This window comes from Salvelinus fontinalis, chromosome 5, assembly GCF_029448725.1.
Source record: "Salvelinus fontinalis isolate EN_2023a chromosome 5, ASM2944872v1, whole genome shotgun sequence".
Classification (NCBI taxonomy): Eukaryota; Metazoa; Chordata; class Actinopteri; order Salmoniformes; family Salmonidae; genus Salvelinus; species Salvelinus fontinalis.
The window spans coordinates 818,667-829,780 of NC_074669.1; the positions used below are offsets into that span (position 1 = coordinate 818,667).

Below are 11,114 nucleotides of genomic sequence, written 5' to 3' on the forward strand. Positions count from 1 at the left end.
TGTGTGCAAATGAGGTAAGATAAGGGAGATAGGCAAAAAAATAGGCCGTAGTGACAAAGTAATTACAATATAGCAATAAAACACTGGAGTGATAGATGTGCAGAAGATGAATGTGCAAATAGAGATACTGGGGTGCAAAGGAGCAAAATAAATAAATAACAGTATGGGGATGAGGTAGTTGGATGGGCTATCTACAGATGGGCTACGTGCAGGTGCAGTGATCTGTGAGCTGCTCTGACAGCTGGTGCTTAAAGTTAGTGAGGGAGATATGAGTCTCCAGCTTCGGTGATTTTTGCAGTTCGTTCCAGTCATTGGCAGCAGAGAACTGGAAGAAAAGGCGGCCAAAGGAGAAATTTGGCTTTGGGGGTGACCAATGAAATATATCTGCTGGAGCGCGTGCTACGGGTCGGTGCTGCTATGGTGACCAGTGAGCTGAGATAAGGCGGGGCTTTACCTAGCAAAGACTTATAGATGACCTGGAGCCAGTGTGTTTGGCGACGAGTATGAAGCGAGGGCCAGCCAACGAGAGCGTACAGGTCGCAGTGGTGGGCAGTATATGGGGCTTTGGTGACAAAACGGATGGCACTGTGATAGACTGCAGCCAATTTGTTGAGTAGAGTGTTGTAAATTTTGTAAATGACATCGCTGAAGTCAAGGATCGGTAGGATAGTCAGTTTTACAAGGGTATGTTTGGCAGCATGAGTGAAGGATGCTTTGTTGCGAAATAGGAAGCCGATTCTGGATTTAATTTTGAATTGGAGATGCTTAATGTGAGTCTGGAAGGAGAGTTTACAGTCTAACCAGACACCTAGGTATTTGTAGTTGTCCACATATTCTAAGTCAGAACTGTCCAGAGTAGTGACGGGCAGGTAGGGGCAGCGATCGGTTGAAGAGTATGCATTTAGTTTTACTTTCATTTAAGAGCAGTTGGAGGCCACAGAAGAAGAGTTGTATGGCATTGAAGCTCGTCTGGAGGTTAGTTAACACAGTGTCCAAAGAAGTACTAAAAGTATACAGAATGGTGTCATCTGCGTAGAGGTGGATCAGGGAATCACCCGCAGCAAGAGCGACATCATTGATGTATACAGAGAAGAGAGTCGGCCCGAGAATTGAACCCTGTGGCACCCCCATAGACTGCCAGAGGTTCCGGACAACAGGCCCTCCGATTTGACACACTGAACTCTGTCTGAGAAGTAGTTGGTGAACCAGGCGAGGCAGTCATTTGAGAAACCAAGGCTGTTGAGTCTGCCGATAAGAATGTGGTGATCAGGTTACAAAGCACTGTAACCCTGATCAGTGATCATCACAGCAAGTACATTATGTTCCAAGATGGATGCAATGTAACGGATCCCTTTTTTACCAAAAACCCACAGAGAAAAAGTCAACAAGAGTCTTTTATTTCTACAAAATTACATTGGCTTGACTTCATACCCTTCAAAATGGCTAGAGCACTTGAAGCAATAAGGGAATAGGGAGGAAAAGCACTCGAGTACAAAGCAAGGCAGGTAAAAAGTCAATACTTCATCAAGTACACACTAGCGCCCTGCTAGTTCAGGCATGCTTCTTTCCTTCCATTTCAGTTGAGTTTTCATTGTGGTCGACAGGTAAGGCCAGTAGACAAAAATCGACTCAGTACTATTGGTTACCATCGTACCGACAGAATGCATAAACAATATTACTGTTTATCCACAGGTTGGAAATGGGAAAACTCAAAATCTACGGGATACAGCCAACTACCCATACAACACGTCAATCTGTCAACAATTTCATTAATATTAAATAAAAGCAGAGATCAAGATAAATATCCTTCGTACATTACAAACCAATACTAAAGTGGAGCAAATAACTTCTATTGCATAGACAATAGGAAAACCAATCTCTAAAGTGAAATGTCAACTGATTAGATAGTGTTGGTGCGTGAACTCTAAAACAGCATTCAAATGTGGTTCATAAGTAGTTATATAAAATGTAGCTCATTTTCCACACTGATATACAATAGAAAATGTTTTATGAATCATCTAGGCCTATGTTGAACATGAAGGACTTGGTAGTGTATCATTTTGTTTAGGAGAAATCTATCATATAAACTGTCACAAGAATGAGAACATTCTTTTAAAAGTTTTAAAATGTCAGAAATAAATTACAAAAGCAGTAAGCAAAATGGTATAAAATCTGCAAAGTTGAAATGGCAGAGAGAGAGAGAGAGAAAAGGTGGAGAGAGAGCAAGAGAAGGGGGGAGAGAGAGGGCAGAGGACTAGTAGATGGAGAGAGAGAGAGCGAAAGGGGGAAAGAGCAGAGAAAGAGAGTGGCAAGACGGCTGGTACAGTTTATAGATGTACTGTGAGTGTGCATACTGTATGCTACTCATAGCTGTGTCATAGTCACCCTGTCCGTTCCAAAGATCCATATCTCTTGTACATCTCGGCATTAGGGGAGGCATGTACTGCGCTGCACACGGCCAACATCGAGCAGCAGAATCTTTCTTTCTACCAAGGCGAAGCATGGCAAACTATCCCGCTGCCTCTGAAAAAGCTTGTATTTAAAATAAAACATTTTTAGAAGGACAGACAGCCAAAAAGGCATTTTCAAGTCAACTGGTACCAATACTCTTCATGTTGTTGGCTGAACCTCAGTGTAGATTGAGACTTTCATAAATCTCTCCATGTCCGTTGATCTTTAGCCCACCTGCCACTACAGACAGAAGGGGAAAAAAGTGAATTCTGTTATTGAATAGGAATGACCACAGCAATTAACAGTATATTGCCTGTATGAAGTTCCTATTTTGTAGACGTAAATATATATGTAAATATTGTGAGAACAACAACATTTCTACAGCTCCAACTGAGCATCAACCAGCAGTTACAATGCATCTGTAACCCCTCCTCCAGACATCACCTAATCTGTGTTCTTGATGAAAGGACTCACCTCCAGTCCTCCCCCTCCAAACATCACCTAATCTGTGTTCTAGATGAAAGGACTCCCCTCCAGTCGTCCTCCTCCAGACATCACCTAATCTGTGTTCTAGATGAAAGGACTCACCTCGTCGTCCCCCTCCAAACATCACCTAATCTGTGTCCTAGATAAAAGGACCCACCTTCAGCCCGCCTCCTCCTCCTCCAGACATCACCTAATCTGTGTTCTAGATGAAAGGACTCACCTCCACCCTCCCCCTCCAAACATCACCTAATCTGTGTTCTAGATGAAAGGACTCACCTCCACCCTCCAGACATCACCTAATCTGTGTTCTAGATGAAAGGACTCCCCTCCACCCTCCCCCTCCAAACATCACCTAATCTGTGTTCTAGATGAAAGGACTCCCCTCCACCCTCCCCCTCCAAACATCACCTAATCTGTGTTCTAGATGAAAGGACTCCCCTCCACCCTCCCCCTCCAAACATCACCTAATCTGTGTTCTAGATTAAAGGACTCACCTCCACCCTCCCCCTCCAAACATCACCTAATCTGTGTTCTAGATTAAAGGACTCACCTCCACCCTCCCCCTCCAAACATCACCTAATCTGTGTTCTAGATGAAAGGACTCCCCTCCACCCTCCCCCTCCAAACATCACCTAATCTGTGTCCTAGATGAAAGGACCTACCTTCAGCCCTCCTCCCCCTCCAGACGGAGACGTGGTCATCTCTTGTTTGTTCATCTCCTCCTGTTTCTTTTTCTTTCTCTCAGCTGCTTCTGGGTTTTTGACACCCCTGTAGGTAGTCTAAGAGGAGATGGGGAAGTCAGAATGGCAGCTGGCTAAAGACATTGGTTGTGTCCCAAATGGAAGGGTTGCAAAAATAATGCTGAGCTGGTGGTGGTGGTGGTCGTGTGGGGTGTGTGTGTGTGTGTGTGTGTGTGTGGGGGGAGACGGGTGGTGGTGTGTGTGTGTGTGTGTGTGTGGGGGGGGGGGGGGGGTGGAAGATGCCAGAGAATCCACGAGATGAGCTCAGTCATTCTCCTCATACTCACCTGGGTGCTTTAATAGTCTGACATGTTTTATTTGTTGGAAACAATTGGCTTTGACTGAAGAATTTCTGTGTCACAGTAAAAAATACCCACCAGTTTAAACATTGATTGATGAGACTTTAGTAGCCTTGCCACAAGGGTACAAACAACAAAGATTGGATTTCTTGGTTAAAGTCTCTAGTTATATAGGCTACCCTTTTCACACGATATAGCCGAATCGAGCCGAGCTGCAGTGCGCTGACCCGCTCACACAGCACATCTATCGTAGCTGCTGGAACTGTGCTGGAAAAAGATTGGAGTCAGCACAGTAGGGTTTGGGTCAGACCAATAGTGTGAAAACAATTTAAAGGATAGGTCCACCGGTTTACCTTCTCACAATTCACATTATTACTTGTAAATAAGTCATACTTGACATATATTTTTTGTTTATTTAACCTGTATTTAACTAGGCAAGTCAGTTAATTAAGAACAAATTCTTATTTTACAATGACGGCCTAACCACCCCGGCCAAACCCGGACAACACTGGGCCAATTGTGCGCCGCCATATGGGACTCCCAATCACGACTGGTTGTGATACAGCCCAAGATCAAACCGGGGTCTGTAGTGACACCTCTAGCGCTGAGATGCAGTGCCTTAGACCGCTGCACCACTCGGGAACACAGTCCTAATGTATATAATATATCACATTGTCTACACATTCTACCACAATAAGTTATTATTCTTATTTCCATGATACTCCTTTTACATTGCTTGTTCTATTTTTGATTTGACGTTTGATTATTATTGATATCTGTACTGCACTGTTGAGGAGAGCTAACAAGTAGGCATTTCACTGTACCGTTTATACCTGCTGTATCCTGTGTATGTGACAAATCAACTTTGATTTGATTCTCCCAGTAGGCTCCACTCTGTCTCAGTATAAACTCCATGAATAAAAAGGCAGGGAGAGTGGTTGGCTGCTGAGACTGACTGGCCAGCGGCTGTATCCAGTATGATACTTAGCAGACACTTTCATCCTAAGTGACTTTTTATGGTACAGTGAGTGCATACAAAAGGTATGTGTACAAGATCCCGGTGGAAAATGAACCCACAACCACACCACACCCTAATCCAACAAAGTCACAAAGGACCACCATGTGTAGGTTATATAGGGCTGGTTTCCCGAACACAAATTAAGCCTAGTCCTGGAGAATCTCCATTGAAAGTGCTTTTCAGTCCAGGACTAGGCTCAATCTGTGTCCAGGAAACCAGCCCTTAGTGTAACAGTGTAGGCCTAGGCTATATGGTTGTCGTGAACACTTGTCAAAACCAGTCATACCTCTTTCTGTCTCTTCTCAGCTGCCTCTGCTAGCTGACGTCTCCTAGTCTCCTGTGAAGGAAGCAGAACATGATGTTGAGTGTTTCAAATCATAGAATTACATAGATAAGGGATTTATAGGATATCTGTGGTTTCAATCTATTGGAAGAGGGTATGAGCATTACAGTTATCATTCATATAACTTCCATAACATGGGGAGAGACGTTTTCAAAATAATTTATCTTAGAAGAATAATATAACCAAGTTGACATGAACAAACAAATCTGGGACCAGGTTATGTTTGGTAACAGGAATGACAAGGAGGGGCATACTGGCACAAACAGACAGGTACCCAGGCTATAACCAGATAGGGGCGGGTCTGAAACTAGGTAGGTAGTTTGGTAAGGTAAACATTGAACAATAAAAATGTGTAGTTACCTCGCTAGCTATGTTTACTGTCAATAACCAACACTCTGGCACACGTAGATAGCATTTTGTTCAAGCAACGTTAGGTCAACGTTGATCGAAGGACAGAAAATGGCACACTCAGAGTAGCTAGCAACCAAGCTAGCTAATGAACATGTTATAATTAACAGGATAGTTTGTAGGATAGTTTGTAGTTTGCTAGCTAACTTACTGGGTCTGGTGTCGGTACCACGTCGTCTCCAGCTCCACCAAGGCACGGCAAGCACATCCCCATACTTGAGCAAGGCAATCAATTTGTTAGTGTCCGTTTTGAATGTTTGCTAGCTAGTTGACTAGAATCAAAAAAAATCTCACATACAGCTAGCAAAATTGCCTAGCTTCTCTTATGCACATCGACGAAGCTAGCTAACGTTAACTAGCCATTCTGCTTGTGCTAAATCTACGAGCCTACTACTAGCTACTAAAAAGCAGTTGCTAGCTAGTTGTATTGCTAGCTAAATATGTATCCAAGCTAACCTTTTGTTGAAACGACGCGTCATTTGGAAAACGTTAATTTGAAAGACAGCGAAAAAAATATGACCTAGTTAGCTATTTAACCAATGTAAACAAAGAATATGGGCTATGTTCATGGGCATACAAAAACTGGGACCGACCTCACCTTGCGTTTGCGTTGGGTTGCACCCATCGAAAATGTTGTCTGACGTTGCTATCTGAAACAACCCCTAGTCCGCCAGGCGTGAAAGAAGCTGGGGTGTACACGACTGCCATCGTGAGGTGAGGAGTGGACGTTACCCATATGTTACAGGTCGCACCTTTGCAGCGGTTGTGAGATCTGTTAATCTGCGCAGCTATACTGCAAAACATAAATTAAAAATATGCCTGGAACGAAACCATTTCCATTGGGGCAAATCAATTCAAACTAATGGAATAGTATTGGTTTCATTATCATAGCCAACAAACTCCCCAATTGTCTAAGTTTTTATCATAGGAGACTTTATTTATTATGTAAACAAATGAAATTATTGTAATGAAACAGCAGGGAGCAGGTCTCGAACCCTCGACCTTCCAGCCCGAAGTCCAGGGCGCTATAGACTGTGCCGCAAAAGCATGCTCGTGCGGCAGAGTCGATTTCCGCGTTAATAAACCCAGGGTCGTTACATTATGTAGTCCTAGTTTCAAACCATAACCATGTTCTCCATAATGTGACCTAATGTTGCTCATGGAATGTCATTCCCTTGCAACATTATTTGGGAGCTAGAGAGGATGCGCCATAGAATTAGAAATTAGAATACGATCTCACCGAGTGCCATTCATGTAAAGTGTTTCCTTCAAATCAATAAAAATGGAGAAAAAAGTAAACACACTTTGCTGAACTATTGTACATGTTCTTCACAAGAGTATGTCCCGGAAAATATGATGTCATCAAATTCACAGCTATCCGTCTTAAATGTGTGCAATTCATTGACATATAGATGCAATCTAGATATATGTTTCCGACTCTTGTGTAATGTCGCGAAATAATCCATAAAATTATATTATTTGCATTATAGGCTCACCTTTTGGTCATCTTGGATCAGCCTATCCCTGCTTGAGTAGCATTTTCTACACAGAGTTCACCATTTTCCCAATCAATATAATCAATAGACGTTTTATTATAGCATACTGTGAGAACCATAACCAATCGCATTTCAAACCCCACCCATGAATACAGCTAAACTTAACATGTCAAAAGCCAGTGCGTTAGTCAGTGTGTTCTGTTGGAAGAGAAGACAATGGTCCGACTCCGCTTCAAGGAAGCATATTTCATTTCATGTTTATCAGTTAGCTTAATAGTATTGTTTCATCCGAGGCACGGGGGATAACGGGAATCGCGCAATGGAAGTTCAAGTTCAGTTTCATTCAGTGGATCCCGGAACCGAACTTTCCTCAGCGGGGAATGGTAGGGCTAACACCAACTCCACTTTAAATAGTTTCTGTGCGGATTAATTTCCCAAGGGTTTATCTTTTGTTTATATTGGCATTGGGATTATATTTTAGATAATAGCCTAATTGCTTTTCTGACATGGTCTAGGCCTACGTTTTTATAATAAAAAAAAAAGCTCTCAATAGAATCAACACGTTTCTATCTCAATCGTGAATGAAAGGTTAACTTTACAGTCGCTTTAATGTCGATGCACGTCAGTTATTCCTGAGGCGAAACTGCGGGCAACTTTATAGGAATAGATTTGGGATTTTATGCACTAGGCTAATATGAATGTCAAAAATATATTTCCAATATTGAAAAAAAAAGATTTCATTTTTTAGGGGGGACCATAAAAACAGTAATTACGAAATTGTCTACATATTTTCATCATATTTCTCCCCCTCAGAGATATTCATTCAATGCATTCAATTGCATAGCCTATCAAACAATGTAACTCAGGTTACTAAAATGATATTCATATGAATATTGACATAACTTCCAGTAGCCTACACACTAAGTGTACAAAACATCAGGGACACCTGCACTTTCCATCACATAGACTGACCAGGTGAAAGCTATGACCCTTTATTGATGTCACTTGTTAAATCCACTTCAATCAGTGTAGATGAAGGGGAGGAGACAGGTTAAAGAAGGATTTTTAAGCCTTGAGACAATTGAGACATGGATTGTGTATCTATGCCATTCAGCGGGTGAATGGGAAAGACAAAATATTTCAGTGCCTTTGAACATGGTATGGTAATAGGTACCAGGCACACCGGTTTGAGCAAGTCAAGAACTGCAACTCTACTGGGTTTGTCAAGCTCAATCGTTTCCCGTATGTATCAAGAATGGTCCACCACTCAAAGGACATCCAGCCAACTTGACACTACTGTGGGGAAGCATTGGAGTCAACATGGGCCAGCATCCCTGTGGAACGCTTTTAACACCTTGTACAGTCCGTGACCCGACGAATTGAGGCTGTTCTGAGGGCAAGAAGGCAGGGGACGGACGGACGGACTAATAAAAATAGTAACACTAATAATCAATAATAACACTAATACTCAATAACCATGTTTATTCAACATAATAATCAACAATTGGTTACTTCCAGAACCACTTGGTTATCAGTTTGACTTTGCTGGTGATGTTAATTTGACCAAAACGTGCATCTGTTGCACCATGGACACTAAAGTCATCATAACTAGCCTACTTTTCTTGTATGGTTAGCCTAATGTTTTTTTTACAGAGTTGGTGGTGGTTGTGTCCCATATTGAAAACAGTGGAATTGTGTCATTGTCATTCATCAGTTGGTCTCCACCAGGGACTTTTGTTACCCGTCATTGTGCCTTCTTGTGTTTGCTACAGGGCTTTTGTTCATTCAGGTGTTCATTTGCTTGCTCCGGTGCTTTCTTCATTCGGGTCTTGAGAAAGGCCTCTGTGCTGAAACGTTAACATGAAACCGTCTCAACTATATCCCCTCCTTGTTTAGTCTATAGTATGTAACTATAGGGGATCTTTTTACTGTGTGGCACTGATCTTTATAATGTAATTTTTTATTATAAACTGGGTAAAAACTTATGCTACTTGGTTTTGTCTGTATATTCGGCCTTTCTTAACATTTTTATACGCTCAAACTTAACACAGTGTGAAGCTATAAAGTTTGTTTCCTCTCAGTCTGGTGTGGTTGTTTTGAAAACAAAAATGTAAATCAATCAAGTTAATTAATAAACCACCTTTTAAATCAGCAGTTGTCACAAACACACACAACCTATTTATGAACTTGTACCGAATTATTGGCAAAACATCAGATGTGTTTGGTCACAACACCAATAATTGGGCAGAAGATCAGAATGGTGTAAGTGCAGCCATTAAAGTCTCTTAAAGTCAAGAGGTCTGTTGTTTTGTTTTAATATATAATCAGTGTTCCAGGAAGTAAGAGAGAATTACCTGTAGTGCTCACCAATCGATCAGATTAATGTATCGTCTCTCTATCTACATATTGATAGTGTTTGGGCTAAAGTACTGTCTCTACCTGCTCACCAGTCAATTAGCTTAATGTAGTGTCTCTACCTGCTCAGCAATCAAGCAGCTTAATGTACTGTCTCTACCTGCTCATCAATCAAGCAGCTTAATGTACTGTCTCTACCTGCTCATCAATCAAGCAGCTTAATGTACTGTCTCTACCTGCTCACCAGTCAATTAGCTTAATGTAGTGTCTCTACCTGCTCAATGTCTCTCTGATGCATCATTATGTTTGACTGATATTCGGTAGAGGAACACTGAGCTAACAGAAATCCCCATTAGAATCACAGAGAGACAGAACACTGGCAGAACACGGACAGTCAGACAGAATACTGACAGTCAGACAGAATACTGACAGTCAGACGGAACACTGACAGAACACTGACAGTCAGACAGAATACTGACAGTCAGACGGAACACTGACAGAACACTGACAGTCAGACAGAACTCTGACAGTCAGACAGAACACGGACAGTCAGACAGAACAATGACAGTCAGACAGAACACTGACAGTCAGACAGAACACTGGCAGAACACTGACAGTCAGACAGAACACGGACAGTCAGACAGAACACGGACAGTCAGACAGAACACTGACAGTCAGACAGAATACTGACAGTCAGACGGAACACTGACAGAACACTGACAGTCTGACAGAACGCTGACAGACAGCTGACAGACAGCTGACAGAACGCTGACAGAACGCTGACAGAACGCTGACAGATCGCTGACAGAACGCTGACAGAAGGCTGACAGATCGCTGACAGAACGCTGACAGGAGGCTGACAGAACGCTGACAGATCGCTGACAGAACGCTGACAGATCGCTGACAGATGGCTGACAGAACGCTGACAGATTGCTGACAGAATGTTGACAGACAGCTGACAGAACGCTGACAGAACGTTGACAGAACGCTGACAGATCGCTGACAGAATGCTGACAGAACGCTGACAGATCGCTGACAGAACGCTGACAGAAGGCTGACAGAACGCTGACAGAACGCTGACAGATCGCTGACAGAACGCTTACAGAACGCTGACAGAACGCTGACAGTCAGACAGAATGCTGACAGAACGCAGACAGAACGCTGACAGAACGCTGACAGTCAGAAAGAACGCTGACAGAACGCTGACAGAACGCTGACAGTCAGACAGAACGCTGACAGAACGCAGACAGAACGCTGACAGAACGCTGACAGATCGCTGACAGAATGTTGACAGAAGGCTGACAGAACGCTGCCAAAACGCTGACAGAAGGCTGACAGAACGCTGACAGAATGCTGACAGAACGCTGACAGAACGCCGACAGAACGCTGACAGAACGCTGACAGTCAGACAGATCGCTGACAGAACGCTGACAGAAGGCAGACAGAATGCTGACAGATGCTGACAGAAAACAGACAGAACGCTGACAGAAAGCTGACAGAAGGCTGACAGAAGGCTGA

General features: G+C 42.9%; 1 protein-coding gene across 2 annotated transcripts; it reads right to left on the reverse strand.

Annotated features, from left to right (window-relative positions):
- Positions 1 to 1,381: 1,381 nt before the first annotated feature.
- LOC129854887 (small VCP/p97-interacting protein-like) lies at positions 1,382 to 6,429 on the reverse strand. Of its 2 annotated transcripts, none has more exons than XM_055922019.1 (5): positions 6,344 to 6,429; positions 5,897 to 5,960; positions 5,281 to 5,331; positions 3,600 to 3,716; positions 1,382 to 2,691 (listed from the first exon to the last, which is right to left on the reverse strand). In XM_055922019.1, exons 2-5 carry the CDS (start codon positions 5,957 to 5,959, stop codon positions 2,677 to 2,679), a joined length of 246 nt encoding a protein of 81 aa, XP_055777994.1. In that variant the 5' UTR covers position 5,960; positions 6,344 to 6,429; the 3' UTR covers positions 1,382 to 2,676. The 2 variants fall into 2 exon arrangements, with proteins under 2 accessions (XP_055777994.1, XP_055777995.1); XM_055922020.1 differs by lacking the exon at positions 6,344 to 6,429 and adding an exon at positions 6,202 to 6,337.
- Between the last annotated feature and the right edge of the window lie 4,685 nt (positions 6,430 to 11,114).

Excerpts from the sequence above, each read along its gene's own strand:
- LOC129854887 (XM_055922020.1), bottom strand. The coding sequence starts at position 6,224 with ATGACGCGTCGTTTCAACAAAAG. Across the intron at positions 5,961-6,201 it reads ACGCGTCGTTTCAACAAAAG|TATGGGGATGTGCTTGCCGT; the intron begins GTTAGCTTGGAT and ends GCCTTGCTCAAG. Across the intron at positions 3,717-5,280 it reads CTGAGAAGAGACAGAAAGAG|ACTACCTACAGGGGTGTCAA; the intron begins GTATGACTGGTT and ends ATCTCCTCTTAG.